The sequence below is a fragment of the Lampris incognitus genome, chromosome 2, assembly GCF_029633865.1.
Source record: "Lampris incognitus isolate fLamInc1 chromosome 2, fLamInc1.hap2, whole genome shotgun sequence".
Taxonomy (NCBI): Eukaryota; Metazoa; Chordata; class Actinopteri; order Lampriformes; family Lampridae; genus Lampris; species Lampris incognitus.
The window spans coordinates 51,209,243-51,234,566 of NC_079212.1; the positions used below are offsets into that span (position 1 = coordinate 51,209,243).

The 25,324-nt window shown below is 46.3% G+C and overlaps 1 protein-coding gene and 1 pseudogene across 2 annotated transcripts in view; both read left to right on the forward strand.

Moving 5' to 3' along the window:
- Positions 1-1,485: 1,485 nt before the first annotated feature.
- tbc1d22b (TBC1 domain family, member 22B) overlaps positions 1,486-25,324 on the forward strand; it is a 184,813-nt gene continuing 160,974 nt past the window's right edge. Inside the window, exons 1-8 of one of the 2 annotated variants that reach the window (XM_056273237.1) lie at positions 1,486-1,751; positions 4,655-4,711; positions 5,445-5,637; positions 5,896-6,073; positions 6,875-7,042; positions 9,425-9,495; positions 9,881-10,009; positions 13,145-13,210. In XM_056273237.1, coding sequence (XP_056129212.1) covers positions 1,696-1,751; positions 4,655-4,711; positions 5,445-5,637; positions 5,896-6,073; positions 6,875-7,042; positions 9,425-9,495; positions 9,881-10,009; positions 13,145-13,210 — 918 coding nt within the window. In that variant the 5' untranslated portion in view covers positions 1,486-1,695. The remainder of the gene's footprint in view (positions 1,752-4,654; positions 4,712-5,444; positions 5,638-5,895; positions 6,074-6,874; positions 7,043-9,424; positions 9,496-9,880; positions 10,010-13,144; positions 13,211-25,324) is intronic. The other variant, XM_056273238.1, reaches the window with a different exon arrangement.
- LOC130106919 (zinc finger protein 706-like) lies at positions 18,853-19,079 on the forward strand (annotated as a pseudogene).

The window sequence follows — 25,324 nt, forward strand, 5'->3', positions numbered from 1 at the left end:
CAGCCTGAAACTCAGATTCACACTGTCTTTCCAAGCAAATGTTCATGTGGGATGAGTAGTCCCACAGAAAATGGGCAAATCAGAGAAGAAAATGCATTAAAGCTGTTCACCCGGAAGAGAGAGACACTTTGCTGGGTGCGATGGAGCCACCTCCACCACGGCACTGTGGGCGGTGTTCCTACATCTTCTCCCATGTGGGGGCTCCGGCAGGCTGACGGTTCAAAGTAAAGTGTGGAATGCGGCCCAACTAAGCGCTGCGCCCCTGGAAAGCTCGGCAGCCCTGCACACAGTTCCTCATTGTTCCGTCTTGTGACTGCATCACTTTATCTCCTCTCTGCTGCCTCGTTTCACACCCTGTCTCCACTGAGAAGCTGACCGTACCAAAAATGAATGGAGCAGGATAATGTCACAAGACCCCACTTTCAGAGGGTAAAAAGTTTAAGGGGGTTTTCAAAAGTTAATTTGCGCTGTCACTCGAAGCGGATAACAGCTTTAAATAGTTACATGTGCCTTAAAGTGCTTTTTATGCACATAGGCAAAAAGTAATCTATGTACAAACTGTAAGAGTGCTCACATCATACTCATAATAAAGACGAGTATACAGCCAAAGAGAGAGTATAATCCAAGTATGAAGTCTCACCTGTGTGTTCTCTGTTGTCGTTTGATGAACACTGGAGGACTTCAAGACAGGTGGAGAGTTGCAGGGATTTCCCTAAACAAACAGCTCTGGGAAAACACCTGCAAAACGCACAGACTTGCATGTAAAACAAAACCAATTCAGGTCTCGGGCGATCTCAATTTGCCTCTATTTAAATATGAAAAGGGGGCCACTTTGAATTGGCAGATCTCTAAAAGTTATGCAGGAGCTGGAATCGGATAATGAAGAAAAATGATACATCTTCAACGAAGGAAGTAATCCCAGCGATTAACAAATCGAGCTATTCTTACTGTCTGTGCGGAATAAGCTACTATTTGTGCTATCGGGTGCAGCTTTGCTGATGTATAACAAGAACAACAAAGGTTCTAATCAGCTTTCAAACATTTACAGTAAACAGTGAGGCGGTTGAACTGGTTTCATTGTGACCGGGTTACAGCGACGCGCTGCGGCAGCGGGAAACGCCTGCCCTCTAGTGGACATACGACGTACTCGCAGCCACGGGCGCAAAAGAGGAAGTATTACGTTAAATGAGGAACGACGCTTTTATTTGGCAGTGGCGACTGAAAAACGCGCATTTTGATTTATTTTCCGCCCACCCGATAGTAAACTATACGGGCGGTTTCATTATCATAATAGGGAAAATAACAATAACACACAAAAAATAAACTTTCTCCTTTCCTCCTCACCACCACCAAGTTTGTAAATTCATTCCCCTCCGCTGAGCGTCTCCGGTCCTCTGACCGGCGACGCCTATTGGTCGGTTTCTCTGCACCTGTCAGACCTCTCCACCAATCGCTCGCTCCCGTCGCTACAGGCCAAAATGGCGACCTCCGGTGCCCCGTATCCGACATCGTAGTGAGTCCCGACAGAAATAACGTCGTCGCTCGGCGTCTTGGCGAAGGAGAGACGGGTCGGAGGGGCGACACGGCGGGTCAGATGTCGCCGGTGTGACGCGCAGTAGACCACCAGCTCGTGTGCCGTCGGCGCCGCGACCCGCGCCCGGTGTCCGTGTGATGAGGGATCCGTGTTGAGCGAGCATGGCCACCGAGAACCGAGCCCATTTCTGGAGGAGGAACGCGAAGGTCCCCGGCACGTAGGTGTCTCTCTTTCTTGTTATCGTGCCTTGGACGTTTTGCTGAGCTGCTCGTCGTTGCGGCTTTCTTGGTTTTCGGCCCCCCTGCGGGTTCGGGTCTTGTCTGGCGAGACGCCGGCCCGTCACGGGTTAACGCAACTTGCCGAGCGTCCTTTCGTCGCTCCGGCGGTTGTCCTTGTTGTGAGGCTCCGTTGCCGGGTGGCCACCGCCTCCGCCTGCCGTATGCTGGCTGCCCCGCGCTGGCCGGCCCGTGCGGGCAGGACGCGCTAGGTAAAGACCGGCTTAGCGCGTTATAGCCTCGCACGGAGGGAACAGTTTTCTTTCTTCTCGGACAGGTCGCCGGGGAAGGAGATGAAGGGAAGACGTCATATGGTTGTGTTGCCTGTTCCCGGGCCGTGTTACGGGACGTGTGGGCTGTCAGCCTGCCCCCAGGCCTGTGTGTACCCAGGCTAGCCTGAGCCTGGACGATTTGTGAATGGACGAGTGTGCCTGCAGGTGTGCTCGATTGCCTGCAGCGATTTATAGTTTACACATATATATAGACACACACACACACACGCACAGCTAGAAGGTCCCGGGTTCGAGCCCCGGGCTTGGGGGGGGTCATCCCAGGTCGTCCTCTGTGTGGAGTTTGCATGTTTTCCCCGTGTGTGCTGTGGATCTTCTCCGGGTGCTCCAGTGTCCCCCACCGTCAAAAAGACATGCATGTTAGGGTTAATACTCCTGTCTGTGCCCCCTGACCGAGACATGGCAAGAAGAACTGCAGTTGGTCCCCGAGTGCTGCACGGCAGCTGCCCACTGCCCCTACAGCTAGGATGGGTTAAATGCAGAGTGTAATTTCCCTACTGGGATCAATAAAGTATCTCTCACAATGGAACCAAAAAGACTTCATCGTCTAGACATGACTTGTGTGTGTGTGTGTGTGTTTTTGTTTGTATGTGACAGACTCCTAATAATCTCAGTTGGTGTCTTCTACGTCCTCCCCATATGCAAGTCCTCCCCTGTCTGTCTGTCTGAAGTAATCTGAGCAGAGAAGATCTGTAAAGGAGAGGTTGTTGTCTTGTCTGTCTTTGTCAGACAGACTTGTCTCTCCTCAGCTGCAGTGGGTTAGAACTGTGGAAACTCAAACACAACTGCATGTTTGAACAGGAAAGCAACTAGGTTGTCCAGCTGTCTGTCCTTGAGAGGCTCCTGATAACGCAAGTGCAAGACTGGTAAACAGGATTCTGGCTGGGCCAGGTACTGTGTAGACACAGTGTTGAGGCACTGAGCATACTGTAGGTTTATTCATGCAAATGGCGTGAATTAGGTCTGCATCTTTTGGCCTCGGGCTAATTCAACACAGACTGCGGCCTAATAAAACTCACAGTCTCGAAGCTCTGTGGCATGCGTGTAAAATTTATCCAGTTGCTTTAAAATAGAAGAGCTTATCGCTGGCCTAATTTCTGTCACAATGATACAGACACAGAGTCAGTAAGATCGGAGCTGCTGTTGGCACCATTTTTGAATGGAAAAAAAATCCCAATAGGAAATCCTCTTGGTTCCCCATCCTAGAGTGCTTACCAGTGGAAGCTTTCGCATGCAAATTATCAGTCTAGGGGAGGCAGATTGGTGGAAGTTTTAACCGATTCTTACCTGTTAAAACAGACGCTGCTATGCATCAGTGCCCTGAATACTGTGCACACACCTCAACCACATACTGGTATTGTGATGGAAATAATTATTCATTACTTCTGAAAATGTGTGTACTGCAGTAGCGTGAACTTGAGAGAGACAAACAAGTTGGACGTCCGTGAGGAAGGGACCATTATGAGCTGTTCAGCTTGTGTCTGGCTTGTTTCTGATCATGTGTTTGTTTTCACCGGGTCATCAGTTCAGCGGACATGGCGTGTGAGCGTTAAGATGCTGGAATTCACTGAACAGGATGTCCTCCGTGGGGTGGAAGAGAGTACTGTGGCAGTGCATGCTGTTCAGAGCTTCTGTTCATGGCACGCTTACCACAGCACAATCTACGAAACCAAGGGGAAAATAATGTTCCATGAGAGGAACTGAGCTGAAAAATTGAGTCGTCTGTCAGAAGAAGGTTGGAGTTTGCAGGGGCGTTCATCTGAGTGTTCTCTAACACCCAGAATATCAAGCATAATATGGAGCATGTCCATCTGGCACAGCCTCTGTGCCAGTTCACTGTCCATCCCCATAGGTCCAGGGTGATTTTGCAGTCGTAGCACTCTCTAAGATGTTATCCCTAATTGTCTGCATAATTTTCTATTAATTCCACAGATTGGTTTTAAGTAGACTGACCAAGCAAAGTTCCAAGTCAAATCCACCCATTTTTGCAAAAACTGCAATATCACATTTGAGTATGCAAGACTCTGCTTACCATCAGTGCAAATTAAGTTAGATTAGACACAAGGAGAAGGGGTCTGCTAACGTTATTTCTGAATAATAATTACGTAGTGGAACTAAAAAGCAGCATGATGGCACAGTGGTTAGCGCGGTTGCCTCACAGCAAGGTCCTGGGTTCGAGCCCCGGGGTAGTCCAACCTTGGGGGTCGTCCTCTGTGTGGAGTTTGCATGTTCTCCCCGTGTCTGCGTGGGTTTCCTCCCACAGTCCAAAGACATGTATGTCAGGGGAATCGGCCGTACTAAATAGTCCCTAGGTGTGTGCCTGTCCAGGGTGTCTCCCCGCCTGCTGCCCAGTGACTGCTGGGATAGGCTCCAGCGTCCCCGCGACCCTGAGAGCAGGATAAGCGGTTTGGATGATGGATGGATGGAAATAAAAAGAGACTACTGAAAAGACATTTTTGACACGCAGTACAAGCCTGTAATATGCTACGAGTACATCAACACTTGGAGGCTTTGTATCACGAAGGTGACACGATGTCATGTTTCATCCTTCACAGTATACAGCCAGTCTATGGAGCGCAGCACCCGCCCCTCGACCCCCGACTGCGACGCACGTAAGTGCTCAGCAGGCTTGGTTTGCATGGCATGATTCCATCCACGTTGAGTTTGCTTTTTTTTTTTTTTTTTTTAGTTTACTGTACTGCCATCTTTTGCCTATATTGGTCCCTGAACATGCGCCGTTTCAACATGTTTAAGTTCCACTAGGTGCCATTGCAAACTTTTGCAATGTTATTGGCATTGTTTATTCTCTGTGAGAGTATCGCTGTATTTTCTTTTAACTGCCTTCATTTGTTTTTGCAACTTTTCAGGTTATGTTCTCATTTCTTTTCAGAGCATTGTCTCATGAGCGTACCTTTCATTCTGTCTCGTCGGACAGTCTCAGAGGGTCCAATTCTTCATCACTACACTTTAATCATCTCAGTACACCTTTTGATGCTTAACTCCCTATTCCAGGGGTGTCAAACTCCAGGCCTCGAGGGCCACAGTGTCTGCAGGTATTTGTTGCAACCGTGCACTACACCACCTGATTTAACTAATTAGCTCACCTCCTGGATCAAGGAGGGAAAGGATCTAGTTTAATCAGGTGGTGTAGTGCATGGTTGCAACAAATACCTGCAGACACTGCGGCCCTCGAGGCCTGGAGTTTGACACCCCTGCCCTATGCCAATCCAACAGTTAAACCTTTTGCATCTTCTCCTGTTCTCTCTCTCTCTCTCTCTCTCTCGCTCTATCTCTCTCGCTCTCGCTCTCTCTGCATCCATCCATCCATCAATCTGTGCATTGCAGGTTCCCCAAAGATGGCCTGAAACCCAAATTAAATAATCTGAAGTCTAAGAAGGCGTCGAGTTTCCACGAGTTTGCCTGTAGCACCAATGATGCCTGGGACATTGATGATGAGGAGGATGAGGACTTCCTCGGGGCTCCTGTCTACCCTTTACCACTGTTGTCAGGCCTACAGCCATCATCCACGCACCACCAGGTGCGTACATACACTGAAATGTGTCAACAGTATAAATCTGTTATTTCATTAATTTTTAGCCACTAAACTATCAGGCAGTGTGTTATTGTATAGTATTATGTGATTATTATAGTAATAATACTAATAGTACTGGTGCCTTGATCTGAAGTGAGTTTATATCACGTTTCGTTTGACCATTCGCCCTTATTTTCACAGACATCGACAACAAATCTTTTCCTTAAACTAGACCGCTATTGCCCCTTGTCCATATGCCCACAGTCCTTTCAGCAGCTGCCCCACCAAGCCGATCATCCAGAGACAGAGGTGGCAGACAGAGAGGCAACTCCCCGGGCAGAGAGTCACAACCTGCAGGAGCTTCCTGAGGAAGCGGAGCGTGGACAGGTCAACGGGAGGGTGGTCAAGTCGAACAGCGAGGCCCACTTGAACGCATCCTCAGGTATGTGGGTGATGCAATGCACCGGCAAACACGCTTATCACCTCCTAAAAACATTACGATGTGATTCACAGGGGGGCTAATCTGGGACATCATCAAGAAATATTAAGAGGGACACCTGAAGTTGATGTTGAGGACTGCTGCAACGTTGCCAGTCCTCGCTGACATAGATCCTGTGTCTATATGGACATGGTAGAGCTCTTTAAGCCCTGCACAAATAGTGGGAAAAGAACTCTTTTTTTTTTTATTTGGGAGGACAGCTGTCAATGGTGTATTGATATACACACCCTAGCTTGGATGCAAACTCATCCCCAGATCCAGATTGTTTGAATATTCTCATCACAGATATCTGAGACTTACCATGGAAGATGAGGTAGTTAAATGCCTCTGCCCTGGCTACTATCAATATAGGCAACTATATTTGGATCTCTAATTACTGGGTACTGTGGGAATGGTAAAGCGAAAAAGAAATGCTTCCCTCCCTTACCACCTACTGTTGTGCCCTAAAGTGACCCCCAACCACTCCAGTGCAATGCCCAGTAGAAGCAGAACAGTAGACTGTGAACAGGAAGTAATGTGCTGCCAGAAAAAGGAGCATGCATTCTCACTCAACGGCCCTGATAAATTAAAGTTTTCAAGAAATCATGCCGTGAGCCTGTGTGGTTTTTGTAAATGTGATATTGCAGTTGCAAGGTGATGGCTCTGAAGAGAATATTCACAAAAGAAGAAAAAAAATGCATGCGTAGATACAATCAGTAACTGCCATTTCCTCGTCATTTCGTCCTTCCTGTCTGTTCTCCACAGTCCGCTCCACGCTGCAGAAGCATCAGTCTCTCCCAGTGCGGCCAATTATCCCACTGGTTGCCCGCATCTCGGACCAGAACGCCTCGGGGGCACCACCCATGACGGTGCGGGAGAAGACCCGACTAGACAAATTCAAACAGCTGCTGGCCAATTCCAACACTGATCTAGGTGAGGAAAAGAAAAAACGGGGAAAGGAGCTGACGTGGATAGAAAATAATTGTAGACTAAGGTCAGGATCCTGCTTAGAGCCCCTGAAAATGTATTTCTCTAATCAGCTTCTCACTATAAGCTACTGGGTCCTGTGTGAACTGCAGAAGATAGAAAGTGTGTTGGAGGTTTCTGACGTCTGGCAATTCCTGTCTTCTAATGTACCATTCAGAATTGAGACACCTACGTCCACTACACCTTCATCACACTCCAGTGAGACAGTTAGCTACCAGTACCTACATCTTTGATATGCAAAGTCTTCAGTTAACATGCAAATATTACGAAATGCAAGAAATGTTAAAAACATGAGGTGAATTGTGGTAACCTTGTTATAGAGAAAGCAAATTCTTTGTGGATTTACAGAAAGCATACGACAGGGTGCCGAGAGAGGAGGTGTGGTATTGTATGAGGAAGTCGGGAGTTGCACAGAAGTATGTAGGAGCGGGGCAGGATATGTATGAGGGAAGTGTGACAGTGGTGAGGTGTGTGGTTGGAGTGACATGGGTTCAAAGTGGAGGTGGGATTACATCAAGGATCGGCTCTGAGCCCTTTCTTGTTTGCAGTGGTGATGGACAGGTTGACGGACGAGATCAGCCAAGAGTCTCCGTGGATTATGATGTTTGCAGATGACATTGTGACCTGTAGTAGGAGAGCAGGTGGAGGAGAGCCTGGAGAGGTGGAGGTATGCACTGGAGAGAAGAAGAATGAAAGTCAGTAGGAGCAAGACGGAATACATATGCATGAATGAGAGGGAGGACAGCGGAATGGTGAGGATGCAAGGAGTACAGGTGACGAAGGCATATGAGTTTAAATACTTGGGGTCAACTGTCCAAAGTAACGGGGAGTGCAGAAGAGAGGTGAAGAAGAGAGTGCAGGCAGGGTGGAGTGGGTGGAGAAGAGTATCAGGAGTGATTTGTGACAGAAGGGTACCAGCAAGAGTTAAAGGGAAGGTTTACAAGATGGTTGTGAGACCAGCTATGTTGTATGGTTTGGAGACAGTGGCACTGCTGAAAAGACAGGAGGTGGAGCTGGAGGTGGCAGAGTTGAAGATGATAAGATTTTCATTGGGAGTGATGAAGGACAGGATTAGGAATGAGTATATTAGAGGGACAGCTCAGGTTGGACGGTTTGGAGACAAAGCGAGACAAGATTGAGATGGTTTGGACATGTGTGGAGGAGAGATGCTGGGTATATTGGGAGAAGGATGCTGAATATGGAGCTGCCAGGGAAGAGGAGAAGAGGAAGGCCAAAGCGGAGGTTTATGGATGTGGTGAGGGAGGACATGCAGGTGGCTGGTGTGACAGAGGAAGACGCAGAAGGCAGGAAGAAAAGGAAACGGATGATCCCCTGTGGCGACCCCTAACAGGAGCAGCCGAAAGTAGTAGTAGTAGTAGGAGTAGTAGGATTAGTAAGAGTAGTTATAGAGAAAGCAAACATATAGCTTGGATTGTTCATGTATCTGAGTTCGCTATGTAAGCTTAGCTCCTATGTAGCTTTCTGCCGTGTGACTTATCATTCACTGACCAGCTGAGGAGGGCAACGTTTCTGTCGTTTCCTTTGTTGTCTTGCGGCAGAGCCTCTGGTTCAGCCTCAGTAAAATCAGGATCTGTGACTATGAACATGTACAGTTCAGCTATGGCGATCCTACCAGATGCTGCCATCGCTAACAGAGCACTAGCTGTCACTGAACACCATAGTGTTAGTGTCTCTATATGGTTTATGTTGCAGGCAAAACACGACTGTCAATCATTGATTTTTTTTTTAAGCATGTTTAATTATGGGCGGCATGGTGGCGCAGTGATTAGCGCGGTCGCCTCACAGCAAGAAGGTCCCGGGTTCGCGCCCCGGGGTAGTCCAACCTCGGGGGTCGTCCCGGGTCATCCTCTGTGTGGAGTTTGCATGTTCTCCCCGTGTCTGCGTGGGTTTCCTCCGGGTGCTCCGGTTTCCTCCCACAGTCCGAAGACATGTAGGTCAGGTGACTCGGCCGTACTAAATTGTCCCTAGTTGTTAATGTGTGTGTGTGTGTGTGTGTGTGTGTGTGTGTGTGTGTGTGTGTGTGTGTGTGTGTGTGTGTGTGTGTGTACGTTAGATTTATTCTGCTTGTGTGTTAGTAATGCATACCTCTGTGTGACGGTCTTGTCACCATGTCACAACTGTACTGAAAGTGTGTGTGGAGACACTACAGGCATTACTGGGTACAGTCACTTCAGTCTGAATACTTTGCTGTCATGGGATTTGCGGACAACTCGACACGAATTTTATAGCGGCACGAATTCATTGTTTCTGCTGTGGTGTGTGTGTGTGATGTGAAGTACAGTGTTGACATTGTTTTGTGGTCCACAGAGGAGCTCCGCAAGCACAGCTGGTCAGGCATACCGAGGGAAGTCCGGCCGGTCACGTGGAGACTTCTCTCTGTAAGTCCCGTCACGTTCTATACACGGCACCTCGCCACACGTTGTGTCTCAACACTCCTTCAAGTCACATCTGCACTGTCAGTCCTCACCCTTACTCTTTACTCTTCACTTAACTCAGTTTGTTTTCCGTTCTGGGAACACTCACATAATGACATGAGTCCTGCTATCACAGACGCCTCACCTTCTAGCATTCTTCTCTGTCTCAGAGTGATTTGCCTGCCTTCTCTCTCTCTCTCTCTCTCTCTCTCTCTCTCTCTCTCTCTCTCTCTCTCACTCTCTCTTTTAATCTAAAATGGCTCTCTCATACTCACAAACGATTTACCCACACTCGTACCTTCTCTCTTCTGTCGGCTGTTATCGCCTCCCCTCCCCCTGTCCATGATAGGGTTACCTGCCCGCCAACATGGAGCGCCGAGAGCTGGTGCTGAAGAGGAAGAGGGACGAGTACTTCGGCTTCATAGAGCAGTATTACCACTCCAGAACAGACGAGCACTACAGAGACACGTACAGACAGGTACTACCTGTTAAACTGACGTAACACTTCTGCTGTAGGCCAGTCAGTCAGCACATTCACATGATGTCAGAAACAGACAGGTACTACCTGTTAAACTGACGTAACACTTCTGCTGTAGGCCAGTCAGTCAGCACATTCACATGATGTCAGAAACAGACAGGTACTACCTGTTAAACTGACGTAACACTTCTGCTGTAGGCCAGTCAGTCAGCATGTTTACATGATGTCAGAAACAGACAGGTACTACCTGTTAAACTGACGTAACACTTCTGCTGTAGGCCAGTCAGTCAGCATGTTTACATGATGTCAGAAACACACAGGTACTACCTGTTAAACTGACGTAACACTTCTGCTGTAGGCCAGTCAGTCAGCACGTTTACATGATGTCAGAAACAGACAGGTACTACCTGTTAAACTGACGTAACACTTCTGCTGTAGGCCAGTCAGTCAGCACGTTTACATGATGTCAGAAACAGACAGGTACTACCTGTTAAACTGACGTAACACTTCTGCTGGAGGCCAGTCAGTCAGCACGTTTACATGATGTCAGAAACAGACAGGTACTACCTGTTAAACTGACGTAACACTTCTGCTGTAGGCCAGTCAGTCAGCACGTTTACATGATGTCAGAAACAGACAGGTACTACCTGTTAAACTGACGTAACACTTCTGCTGTAGGCCAGTCAGTCAGCACGTTTACATGATGTCAGAAACAGACAGGTACTACCTGTTAAACTGACATAACACTTCTGCTGGAGGCCAGTCAGTCAGCACGTTTACATGATGTCAGAAACAGACAGGTACTACCTGTTAAACTGACGTAACACTTCTGCTGTAGGCCAGTCAGTCAGCACATTCACATGATGTCAGAAACAGACACGTACTACCTGTTGAACTGACATAACACTTCTGCTGTAGGCCAGTCAGTCAGCATGTTTACATGATGTCAGAAACAGACAGGTACTACCTGTTAAACTGACGTAACACTTCTGCTGTAGGCCAGTCAGTCAGCATGTTTACATGATGTCAGAAACACACAGGTACTACCTGTTAAACTGACGTAACACTTCTGCTGTAGGCCAGTCAGTCAGCACGTTTACATGATGTCAGAAACAGACAGGTACTACCTGTTAAACTGACGTAACACTTCTGCTGTAGGCCAGTCAGTCAGCACGTTTACATGATGTCAGAAACAGACAGGTACTACCTGTTAAACTGACGTAACACTTCTGCTGGAGGCCAGTCAGTCAGCACGTTTACATGATGTCAGAAACAGACAGGTACTACCTGTTAAACTGACGTAACACTTCTGCTGTAGGCCAGTCAGTCAGCACGTTTACATGATGTCAGAAACAGACAGGTACTACCTGTTAAACTGACGTAACACTTCTGCTGTAGGCCAGTCAGTCAGCACGTTTACATGATGTCAGAAACAGACAGGTACTACCTGTTAAACTGACGTAACACTTCTGCTGGAGGCCAGTCAGTCAGCACGTTTACATGATGTCAGAAACAGACAGGTACTACCTGTTAAACTGACGTAACACTTCTGCTGTAGGCCAGTCAGTCAGCACATTCACATGATGTCAGAAACAGACACGTACTACCTGTTGAACTGACATAACACTTCTGCTGTAGGCCAGTCAGTCAGCATGTTTACATGATGTCAGAAACAGACAGGTACTACCTGTTAAACTGACGTAACACTTCTGCTGTAGGCCAGTCAGTCAGCACGTTTACATGATGTCAGAAACAGACAGGTACTACCTGTTAAACTGACGTAACACTTCTGCTGTAGGCCAGTCAGTCAGCACGTTTACATGATGTCAGAAACAGACAGGTACTACCTGTTAAACTGACATAACTATTCACTTCTGCTGTAGGCCAGTCAGTCAGCACGTTTATGTGGTGTCAGAAACAGTCGATTTATTGTGTTAGTCCGACTAAAACTGGATTTTTAAATTACATGTAAACGTGTTAGTCCGACTGAAATCGAACTAAATCGAATTTCTCAAAGTTGGACCAACACACCTAGATAATGCGGCGGGGGATGGATTTACTCTCGTGTGTATACGCTTCAGTTGGCCCCGAACTGGCCTAGGCGTTCTGCGTATGATCCATAGTTCCCACAGCAGTCTTTCACCCGGAAGTCGAACAGTGTAGTACCAACATCATCTCGTTGGTGCACCTCATTTGTACCAATAGTAAAGCATGGAGTACGTGCGAAAGATACAGCACTGTAAAGTCCTCCATATTTTCACTGCGCCACATGGAACCGCTCGCCACATGCTAGCTTGTTTGTCACTTGTTTGGTATGTGACGCAATAGGTCAACCAGAAGAAGGTGCAATAGCAACCAACTCAAAGGGGGCATATCGCCACCTACCGAACTGGCATGGTCGGACATACTTCCATCAATAACTGGATTCTCACCCAGTCCTTGTATACTGGGACATCGACAGTAGTCCAGTTACACGGCCTGATGGAGCTGAAACCGTAGCGCCACTTAACTGTGCATGTAAACGCACTGACTGAGTCTTCTCCGATCTTTTTTTCTTTTCTTTCACCTTTTTCTCCCCAATTGTATTTTTTGGCCCATTTACCCCACTCTTCCAGGCCGTCCTGGTCGCTGCTCCGCCCCCTCTGCCGATCCCGGGAGGGCTGCAGACTCCCACATGCCTCCTCCGATACATGTGGAGTCGCCAGCCACTTCTTTTCACCTGACAGTGAGGAGTTTCACCAGGGGGATGTAGCACGTGGGAGGATCATGCTATTCCCCCCAGTTCCCCCTCCCCCCTGAACAGACGCCCCGACTGACCAGAGGAGGCGCTAGTGCAGCGACCAGGACACATGCCCACATCCGGCTTCCCACCCGCAGACATGGCCAATTGTGTCTGCAGGGACGCCCAACCAAGCCGGAGGTAACGCAGGGATTCGAACCAGCAAACCCCGTGTTGGTAGGCAACAGAATAGACTGCCACGCTACCCGGATGCCCCAGTCACTGAGTCTTCACATAAGTAGATATGACGCATAGTTTATAAAGTAAGAGATGTGAATGTTCTGTCAGATTTTGGTCGATTGAATTCATTTGATTGATTTTGATTTATTGTTCTGTTCTGATACCCGGCCTGTCAGATCCACATTGACATTCCAAGGACCAACCCACTAATTCCTCTGTTCCAGCAGCCAGCAGTACAGGAGGTGAGTGAAGCGCTCTTGGATAGCACCAGATTTCCAAATGGTTCAGTTTGTTAGCTCTGATTCATCATGAGTGCATGCAGATGAAATATTTATCATGTTGTTGGTAACCACATCTTATTTAAAGGACAACACTATGGACTCATTTGTCCTGTGTATTGTTGGACTCAATTGGAACACCATAGAAGCCAATGAAAAATAAGAAAACATTTAAATTTATACCAGTACAAATTTCAAAATTATTAGTAATTTATACATTATTATATTATATTATATAATGTTATATTATATTATGTTATATAATATTATCAGAGCCTGTTCTTTAAACACTGCTCTTAAAGCATAAAAGATCTTTTCAGAAAAGAGGAACGCATGGCCACTTCCTCAAATGCGGTAATGTTTGTGGGTTTTGCTCCCGTTAGGGGTCGCCACAGCGTATCGTCCGTTTCCATCTCTTCCTGTCCTCTGCACCTTCCTCTGTCACACCAATCACCTGCATTTCCTAGGGAGGACATGCAGGTGGCTGGTGTGACAGAGGAAGGTGCAGAGGACAGGAAGAGATGGGAACGAACGATCCACCACATCCATAAACCTCCTCTTTGGCCTTCCTCTTCCCTGGCAGCTCCATAGTCAGCATCCTTCTCCCAGTCTACCCAGCATCTCTCCTCCACACATATCCAAGCCATCTCAATCTTGTCCCTCTAATATAATCTCTCCTAATCCTGTCCTTCATCACAATGAAAATCTTATCATCTTCAACTCTGCCACCTCCACCTCCACCTGCTGTCTTTTCATCAGTGCCACTGTCTCCAAACCATACAACATAGCTGGTCTCACAAACATCTTGTAAACCTTCCCTTTAATTCTTGCTGGTACCCTTTCTGTCGCAAATCACTCCTGACACTCTTCTCCACCCACTCCAACCTGCCTGCACCCTCTTCTTCACCTCTCTTCTGCACTCCCTGTTACTTTGGACAGTTGACCCCAAGTATTTAAACTCATACGCCTTCTTCATCTCTACTCCTTGCATCCTCTTCATTCCACTGTCCTCCCTCTCATTAGGGCTGAATGGTTTGGAGAAATAATCTAATTGCCTTTTTTTTTAAACCAATATTGCACTTGCGATTCAGTGTGCGATTTTTCTTTTTTAAGTTCATTATCTTCTTTGTTATCCACTAAACACAGCATTAAATCATTCTATAGTATGACCAAAACAACATTCAACATACAGACTGCTCTTTCCTGCAGGCCTACGTACGTGTCATGATGAGATGAACTGATATGAATAACACATCTTTATTAAACTATTTAATTGTAAAAAGAAAAACTAAATCACAGTAGAATACTGACTGGCTGATTTAACTTCAAGCCTTGTAAACATAATATAATATAATTATCATGACTTGAATTTTAAAATTAAATCTGAAAAAGGAACAAACAAAGTACTGCGCAACAACAGGCCTGGTGGGAACCTTAATATTTCAATAAATGCCAACCTTACTGATCTCCAGTCAGTAACAGTCAGTAACAGTAAAGAATCACACAAACAAAAGTGCAGAAATATAAAAAAGAACAAACCTGTGGCTTCACCACTCTGAAATTATTTAGATAACTCAAAAGTAGAAGTAATAAACATGTAATATGTAAACATGTGGATTTCAATTTTTAATAAAATCCACAAAAAAGAAACACTGTGGGAACATTAACATAAATATTAAATATGAATCTTAATGATATCCCGTCAGTACCAGTAACAGACCACCCAGACTGAAGTGCACAAGCAGTCTGGCCCTGCCAGCCCCTACGTCATCCTGCCGTGTGGTTCTCAGTAGCTCACAGCTTTTGTGCCAGGAAAAACAGCATATCAGCTTTTGCTGGTTTTACGGACGAATGAGTACAAGTTCTGAGGGAGGACCTTAGGGCTGGTACACAAAAATACTTGGGGGATGGGGGGGCAACTTGGTCAGTCGTGGAAAGTTGATCTTGTGCAGCTTTCACCAGGCCAGGGGATGTTTTTCTTCATCAGTGGCAGGGGTCATCAGGTTGCTGTTCAATTCAGCCTCCGCGACATCTTCAAGTTGCACAGGCAAAGCTGGAGATGCCAAGCTGGTCTTGAAAAAACTGGCGACAGACCTCTTTGCCTTTTCCGCAGAGGGCTTTTCACTTTGAGGCTTCAAAACGGTTTCAGTACAGGACCTCTTCTCCTGCCATTAGTTTTGCAATGAGATGTGTGTGTGTGTGTGTGTGTGTGTGTGTGTGTGTGTGTGTGTGTGTGTGTGTGTGTATATACATGTATATTCCAACAGTTCCAGGTTCTCGGCCCTTGTCCATGATAAAGGAGGAGATAAAGGCCGCAGATATCAGGACAGGGAAACTCCTCACAATGCACAGAGGGTTCCACCCCAAAGTCCAGCAGCCTGAGACTGTACGATAAGCCAAAAGATGGGAGCCAAGGGTCAGAGCCACTATCCAGGAGGAAACAAGGAACATCCATGATTACATCAGAAAGAGGCCCCCCCCAGGACAAACTGCTGAGTAAGTACCTCTGGCAGCAGAAGACAGAGTGGGGAGGAAGAAGAAGAGGAGGTGTCATGGAAGATCAAGCCCCTCTATGGGACATACCATCGACAGATAAAAGACGTGGCTAACGAGAAATCCTACCGGTGGCTAGAAAAGGCTTGACTGACGAACAGCACAGAGGCTCTGATCATAGCAGCACAAGAACAGGCACTGAGGACCAGATCAGTTGAGGCAGGAGTCTACCACACCAGACAAGACCCAAGTTGCAGACTGTGCAAAGACGCCCCTGAGACAGGTCCAGCACTTAGTAGCAGGGTCTAAAATGCCAACTGGGAAAGCATACACTCAAAGGCATAACCAAGTGGCTGGGATAGTGTACAGGAATATCTGTACTGAATACAAACTGGAAGTCCCCAAGTTCAAATGGGAGACACCGCCAAAGGTGGTTGAGAATAGCAGAGTTGAGATCCTGTGGGACTTCAAGTTCCAGACTGGAAAGCAGGTGCTGGCTAACCAACCAGACATTGTGGTGGTCGACAAGGAACAGAAGACAGCAGTAGTGATCGATGTAGCGATCCCGAGTGATGGCAATATCAGGGAGACAGAGCATGAGAAGCTGGAGAAATACCAAGGGCTGGAGGAAGAACTAGATCAGATGTGGAAGGTCAAATCCACAGTAGTCCCAGTGGTAATAGGAGCCCTAGGGGCTGAGACCCCCAAACTGGGGGAGTGGCTCCAGCAGATTCCAGGAACAACATCTGAGGTCTCTGTCCAGAAGAGTGCAGTCCTAGGAACAGCTAAGATACTGCACAGAACCCTCAACCTCCCAGGGCTCTGGTAGATGACCCGAGCTTGAGGAAGACACACACCAGCCGAAAAAGGGTGAGAGGGAGATTTTAGATGTGTGTGTGTGTGTGTGTGTGTGTGTGTGTGTGTGTGTGTGTGTGTGTGTGTAACATTGTCAGAGAACATTATTATTTTTATTATTAGACTTTATCTTAATTAGGTTGTATATTCGTCTTGCTGACTTCCATTTCAGTCTTCAGTTGGGTCTTAATGGATGGGATGTGGTCTGCGCTGATATACTGTGTTTTGAACCTCAGGTCCAGAAATGGCATGACGTCCAATAGCTCCTGGGTGTCAGGGTCGCTATATTTATTATTGAGGTATGCCAGGACCTTGGTTTTAATCGACCTAGACAGGTCAGTATCTTCATCATCTTCAGCCAGGACTGATGTAGGCCAGAAGATGGAGAACTGGCTTGAGGTAGGCGACGCTGACGTACTCTTCCCCAGAAAAAGCATCAGTACATTTCTGGAGAGGATGTAGCACCTTGTGAATGGACTCTTAACATGTCAATATCCTGCCAAGTCAAGACCAGCGAGCGTGCATTTTGATCACCTGACAATACCTGGGATATGGCCTTGGTCTGTTCCAGCACTCTTTCAATCGTCATTTCTTGGGATCCCCATCTTGTTGGGCACTCAGTTGTGAGGGTGTGCTCAGGAAGGTTGAGCTCCCTCTGTGCCTCAATCATTGCTGCCGTCTTCTTTAAACTGTGGGAGAAGCGCTCCACCAGCTTCTTGATCAACGCTGTTGCCCTTAACACTGTCATTTTTCATTGCATTTTCCTTCACCATGTTTGATGCATTGCCCGTCATTAGGCAGACATTGTTTACTTCATCAAGGTCCCAACTGACAGCCCTTCTCTCAGGCCGGCTGCAATGTTCTCCCCAGTGTGGTCATCTGGGCAGTAAGCGGTCTGAAGATGGCGAGCTTTAAGGTCGAATCCGTCATTGATACCACGGTCAGACTCTTGATAGGGCTCCGCTGTATTGCTTGACCACATGTCCATGGTCAAACTCTGCTGTTTTTAGGTCCACTGTGGCTCTCTGTCTGCACGTTTTATTTTGCTCCGGTATGGCAACCCGGCTAAAATATGTGTGGGATGGCATGCTATACAGTTTATCCAGTACCTTTACCAAAGCCATAAACTCGGCCTTGATCATCGTGTTGAGGGGCATCTTTTCTTCCCCTATGAACTCCGCTATCGCCCGAGTAATTTTGCGGTGTCGTTTTGAATCTCGTTCATATGGAGATATACTTTCAAACATTTCGATCAGTGTCATGGCAGTAATTTAATTCCACTATGACCTTAAATGAGGAGCAAGACAAAAATCTCTTACAGTATTGTCACACGATTTTAATATATGTTCAACGAACAGACGCACTCAAACCCAGATGCTTGAATGCACCCCAATCAATACAGTCCAGTCTCTCTTATAGAGCAGTTGTGTGTTCTTCCCCTCCTTATCTCATGTCTTCCAGCTCTCATCCACCAAGGCCACCTCTCCAATTAGTGTGCACAGACCTGCTAAAATCAGTGAGTCTCCCATACATTCCTCTGCTATCAACCAACAGTTAACAGTAGGCCTTTATTTGTGCACCTGGAGAAGACACCTTATAAGACCACCTTTGTTCTGCTACACATGGACTTTAAGCCTCTGTCTAAGCAATGTAAAATAAAGTTAAACATGGTATAGGTCATACATGGTGAAAGCTTAAAAGTAAGCAAACATCAAATATGAATTGCCCTCACAGTCAGTGATCCTTGTCGGGTGGTACTTAGCCTACTTGTGGTCGGGTTTTTAGCCATGCAATTGTCATACGTGGCCTTGTGATGCTTTCGTAAATGCTGCAACAGGTTTGTAGTGTTGTCCCGTGTTGTAGCTATGGTTAGCTAGGCATGTCCTGCACAGTGCCTGACTCTGTGCAGCATCTTCTATCCTACATCCAAAATAGGCCCAGAAAACGGACATACTGCTCCTCTCTAACAGTAAAGTCATCTCTTCAGTGTTCGGTTCTGCTGAGGCCATTTTCACAAGATGGTAACGTTACTGCCAGAATCAAAGCGTAGCGTGGCAAGTTTTCTTCATTTACTGCTCTCTCACTCGCATGTCAGTTTAGCGTGGGGTAACGTGTGGGTACAGGAACCCCACGTGGCCACATGTTTTCGACCCTGTGACGGTTATATTGTGTAACATTTAGAATGAAAACACTTTTCCAAGTGTCTTTTAAGACTGAAAGGAAGCGATAGAGGAGCAAAGAGAGACAGGCTAAGGGCCATGGCTTGTGGGCAGCAGAAGATCCAGTCCCAGCAAAGAATGAAAGGAAGGCAGCAGAGAAGAAGGCGCAGGGCACCGACCAGAAGACTGCTGCTAAGGTGGCTCTGGTCCACACATGTCCAGTTTGCCAGACACAGATACCTGACTCCAAAACATTCAGGCAGCACTTTGAATGCAAACACCCCAAGTGCCCCATGCCACCCGAGCTGGTTGATGTACAGGCATAGAAGGACCACTAGCCGGATTGGACCTAAAGTTGGAAACAGTGACGATGAAATTAATGTTGAAACACAGACTCAAGACTGAATGATGCTGGCAAACACTGGGACCCATGGGGAACAATGAACTAAACCAGCGGTCGGGAACCTATGGCTCGCGAGCCATATATGGCTCTTCCGGTCACGGCATATGGCTCCCAGACAATTTTGAGTTGAAAAAAAAAATCAGTTTGGAACTGATTTTAAAATACTTGTGATATTTCTTAATAATACTGTGTCATTTTAAAGTAAACAGAAATTAGTTTTGAAGATACATTTCACGGTTCACGGGTCACCCGTGGGTCGGGTCGGGAACCAATGGCTCGCGAGCATGTCTGGGTCATTGTAAAGGCGAAGAAATCAATTTTATCAGATAGCCAACTAGTTTATCCGCTTCAACCCTTGTAACGGAAAAGAGGGCGAAAAGAAAAAAAGACGATGATTACCGTGCGTTCCAGGCTGCGTGCACAGAGGAATTTGCATTTGTGGAGAGAGCAGGATCTGCGGTGTGTCTAATATGCAATGATAAAATTGCATCGATGAAACTGTCAAATATAAAGCGGCACTTCGATACGCACCATGCTTCATTTGCATGGAAATATCCAGCGGGGGACAGCAGGAAAAGGGCATGCGAGGAGCTACAGCGGAGAGTGCAGACGAGTCAGCAGCAACTACGTGTGTGGACCAAGCAAGGTGATGGGAATTCCGCTAGCTTTGCGGGTGCTCTGGCAATAGCAAGGAATGGAAAGTCATTCACAGATGGCGAGTATGCCAAAACACTCATGCTTGATGTGGCCAATGAACTGTTTGATGACTTCCCAAATAAAGACAAGATAATCAAACGAATAAAAGACACGCCCCTGTCAGCAAGAACTGTGCACGATCGTAGCATCATGATGGCAAATCAAGTCGAGGAAACACAAATTAAGGACATAAACGCCGGGACATACTTTTCTCTCGCGTTAGATGAGTCAACAGACGTTAGCCATCTATCTCAGTGCAGTATAATTGCCCGGTATGCTCCAGGTGACACACTGCGTGAGGAAAGCTTGGCTGTTTTGCCAATGAAAGGGACAACAAGAGGAGAGGATTTATTCACGTCTTTCATGGAGTTTGCTAAAGAAAAAAAACTACCGATGGATAAGCTTATTTCTGTCTGTACTGATGGTGCACCCTGTATGTTGGGGAAGAACAAAGGATTTGTAGCGCTTCTCCGTGAACATGAAAAGAGAGCCATCCTAAGTTTTCATTGCATCCTGCACCAGGAGGCGCTTTGCGCTCAGACGTGTGGCCAGGAGCTTGGTGAGGTGATGTCACTGGTCATTCGAGTGGTCAACTTTATTGCTGCCCGAGCTTTAAATGATCGCCAGTTTAAAGCTCTGTTAGAAGAAGTTGTGAATCATTATCCCGGTCTGCTTTTACACAGCAACGTGCGTTGATTGTCAAGGGGGAAGGTGCTCAGCCGTTTTGCAGCTTGCCTGAGTGAAATCCGGACTTTTCTTGAAATGAAAGGCGTCAGGCATCCTGAGCTAGACAACACTGACTGGCTCCTGCAGTTTCACTATCTCGTGGACATAACTGGCCATCTGAACCAGCTCAATGTGAAAATGCAAGGTATTGGAAATACAATCTCATCCCTTCAACCAGCAGTGTTTGCATTTGAAAGCAAGCTGGAAGTCTTTCTCAGGGACATTGAAACAGGTCGTCTTCTGCACTTTGAAAGACTGCAACAATTTAGAGATGCATGCTTAGCAAGTGACTCCACTCAACATCTGGATCTCCAGCAGCTAGCTGGCTTTACGTCCAATCTCCTGCAGTCATTCAAAGCACGTTTTGGAGAATTTCGTGCGCGCACTGGTCTTTTCAAGTTCATCACTCATCCACATGAGTGTGCAGTGGACAAAATCGACCTGACATGCATCCCCCGGGTCTCTGTCGGAGACTTTGAGCTGGAAGTTGCTGACCTGAAGGCATCAGACATGTGGATGAGTAAGTTCAAGTCACTTAATGGAGAGTTTGAAAGTCTTGCGTGACAGCGAGCAGAGCTGGCGAGGGAACACATGTGGACAGAAATGAAAAATCTTCAACCTGAAGACCAGCTGATTCTTAAAACTTGGAACGAGCTTCCTGTGACATACCACACAATGCAGCGTGTAAGTATTGCCGTATTGACCATGTTTGGCTCTACATATGCATGTGAGCAGTCATTCTCGCATATGAGGAACATTAGGATCAACCTACGCTCACGTTTAACTGATGGAAGCCTCAACGCCTGCATGAAGCTCAACCTCACCATGTATGAACCAGACTACAAGGCCATCAGCAAAACCATGCAGCACCAGAAGTCGCATTAAAAGTAAGACATATTTAAATATTATACGTTAAAAATACTATATGGCTCTCAATGAAATATATTTAGAAATATTTGGCTTTTATGGCTCTCCCAGTCAAAAAGGTTCCTGACCCCTGAACTAAACTGTTAGTCCATGGGCCAGAGCCCAAAATTTCCTATTTCGGTATACTCAAGGTGGCAAAACTTACTTATAATTTTTGAAAGGATCCATGTCTGTAGATGATATTTTGGTATGATAACCATTCCTGAGTGGCAGCTGTATCACAGTTATCAGCTCATGAAGTTAACCACCCCCTAAAGTAAATTGCATTTTAGACGCTGGTGCATATCCTGGTTTAGCCTCATGGTCAGGACATTTTTCAATGTTCTATAATATTGTCTTTGGTATCATTTTAAAGGGGACCTTCTTAGCTTTCATTCAAGCCCTGTTGTGGATATTTCTCACAAATATAGAGGTCACTTGAGCTCTTCAACCCATCAATAACACACATCTTTCTGCAATGTTCGCCTAAACTATATACTTTCTTTTAGCCCTGTGGCATCTAGGAATATCAGGGACACAAAACACAAAAACTGGAATACTCACAGGACTGTAAAGATTCAGGAAATGTATAATATACCCATACTATTTCATTGTGTGAGGTGATTGTGAACCTTAAATTAGAAGGGCATTATTACTAAGAAACTAACTAGACCAAAGCCAGTTAGTCCATGGGTCAGACCAGATATTGATATCACCCAAGGTGACACAACTTCACTGGTGCCATTTTATTTGGTACACTAACAGAAGTAAAATAATACATGATAACCTTTCCAAATGAGCAGCTATTTCATTTTTCTTTCAGGAAACCTGTTTCTGTGCCTCTCACGATTGTGTATTTGCCCAGATTTTTACAAATATAGCATTTCAACACCCCTGGTACTGATTAGCCTAGCTTAAACTCTGGGACAGTTCTTAGTTGGCCAACAACCAAGGATAACCAGTACTGTGTACTTCCATTCATTGTGCTAAGCTAGGCTAACGTGCAGCCAGATAGCTTTCTACTAAACACATATAGAGGAAACTGGTATCTATCTTCTTGTCTCACTCTGGAGAAGATTGTAAGCTAATTTCCCATAATGTTAGCATGTTCTTTTAATGTATATGTTAATATGATTAGTTAAAGTGGCTACGAGGAACTTTCATCTTGTGTTGATTTTAGCGGCCTCATGTGGACAAAATACAGCTGTTGCATAGCAACTAGGTAATGTATCTATTTGTGGCTATGTAAGATAAATAATGGTAATATGACGCTGGTGAAGCAAAGTAAACTTTGTTTTAGTAGTGTTCATACACCTAAGTTACATGTATTTGTTTGTATGTGGCAGGTGAAAACTGACTGAATATGGCCACTGGTGAACAAGCAAGTTTTTACCCAATACCAAAGCGCCCACGGGTGGAGTGCATTATCCACTGTTCTGATGATACAGATAAGCTGGTTTCACTACAAAGTGTCGACTCATGGAGAGCTCTGCTCAGGGCAGCTCAGATACGAAATCATGCACCAGTTTTGAAACTGGCAAAAGACATTCCTGAGGGACAGATTCCAGCAATCTACTACCACAGAAAGTGTCGCAGTATCTTCACTATGAAGCAAATTCTTGATGGCCTCCTTGCAAAAGAAAAGAAAAGTTGTGTCTCTGCTGAAGAGAAACAATTTAAGAGAGTAGCTCGACATGCTCCAAGTACATCTAGGACTTATGATGCAGAGTGCATATTTTGTCAGAAAAACAGCAAATATTCCAAGAGACAAAATACGAGAGAAGTACTGGTGCAGTGTCGAGAACTGCGAGCTGATGCAAAGATCAGGAGTGCAGCCACAAAGAAAAGGGACAGCAGAATCCTTGCCATTGTGAGTAGAGACCTTGTAGCAGCTGAAGGGCACTACCACAGGTCATGCTATAGACTTTACACCAAAGAAGAGGTTTCCAAAGGAGAGGTTGCCAGCAATGAAGATGATGATGCTGCAGCCCAGTATGAAGCTGCTGTGAATAAGGCATACAATGAGCTGTTCCTCTTCATCAGGATGGAGCTTTTTGGCAATCCTCAAGTGATGACAATGACTGATCTCTCTTCTAGACTGGTAGCTTCAATGAACTCCCAAGGCATTGCCCAAGTCAAGGAATCAACCAAGAAGCACATAAGGCGAAACCTGGAGAGTGAGTTTGCTGGAGCCTTGCAGATATTCCCTGATGAGAAAGGAAAATTCCTCCTCTATCCCGATAACTTGTCCATGAGGGAACTTGCCAAAGAAAATCAGTCTCTCAAAAGGGAGCTGCAGACCCTGAAAAGTGTCCGTGCACAAGATGTTCTAGCCAAAGCAGCCATCAAATTGAGAGCAGACATTAAAAGTCAAGATGTTCCTCAAACCTGGCCGCCTGAAGTCAAACCAGAAGCAGAATGTCCTACCATTCCAGAGTCGCTCATTATCTTCCTGTACTCTCTACTCACAGGCTCAAATGATCCTGATCATGCATCCCAGAGAGTGCAGTGCCTTCTGCAGTCATTTGGCCATGACATAGTATATGCAGTGACATGTGGAAATACCAAGCCTTCCAAGCACATTGTTCTGCCATTCAGTGTCAAATCGTTGACAGGAAATGTAGAGTTGATAAACATCCTCAACCGACTTGGTCACAGTGTGTCCTATTCACAGATGGAAGAGATCAACACTGCCCTGTGTCTCCAGAAACTCTCATCATCAGGGAGTGGCATTGCCCTTCCAGCTAACATCCATCCTGGCATATTCACAACTTTAGCCTGGGACAATATCGACCGTCTTGAAGAAACTGTCAGTGGTGAGGGAACATCTCACAGAGTCAATGGGATTGCTGTGCAAGCAAAGCCAGTCAACCCACTTCCTGTCCAACCCATGCCCACTGTTCCCAAAACAAAGAAGAGAAGCATTGATGGACCCCCACCAATGTTACCAACTTACAATGCTGGACAACGGGTAGGGCCACCACAAAGCAAAAAGTCAGATGCCGATACTGCAGCCAATACTAAGCTTGCCAGAGAGAAAAACCTTCTTTGGGTCCTAGCACGCATGTCACAACAAGAAGAACAGTCAGTCAGCAGCTGAACAGGCTTCAACATCCTGACTCGAGGAGAGATGACGGTCATCCCCGACAATATAGGCTATCTGCCTACCATCAATGCTCCAGCGACACAAATGTCTACTGTCAACGAGATGCTTAACCAGTCACTGAGCATCATGCAGTGCTTAGGCCTGAGGAAGATTGTCTGTGTCTTTGACCAAGCCCTGTATGCGAAGGCTGTCGAGATCACATGGAAACACCATGACAAGTTCCATGATATCATCGTTAGGCTTGGGGTAATCCACACCATCTGCACACTGCTGGCAATAATAGGAAAGCGTTTCCAAGATGCTGGACTCAAAGACCTCTGCATTGAGTCTGGCATGATTGCAGAAGGCTCAATTGCTGGTGTTATGGATGGCCGCAAGTACAACAGGGCAGTGCGACTACACAAGCTCCTGTATGAGGCTCTCATGCGACTGACCTTGAATGGTTTCCTGTCCTGGTTGGAAGAAACTCACAGGAATGACATGGTTCACCTGAATGAGACACTGAAGACCATTGACAGCCTTGGGAAAGAAGTCTCACAACATGCTTTGAAGGAGGTCCTCGAGAACAGCTCTTGTACACGCATCATGGATCTATTTGAAGTCTACCGTGAGTTCCTTAGAGGTGGAAACGGCAGCCTCTCGAACTTCTGGATGTCCTATTTGGACATGGTTGAAATCTTGTTGGGGCTCATCCGAGCATCCAGAGAGGGAGACTGGATGCTACACTTGGCTAG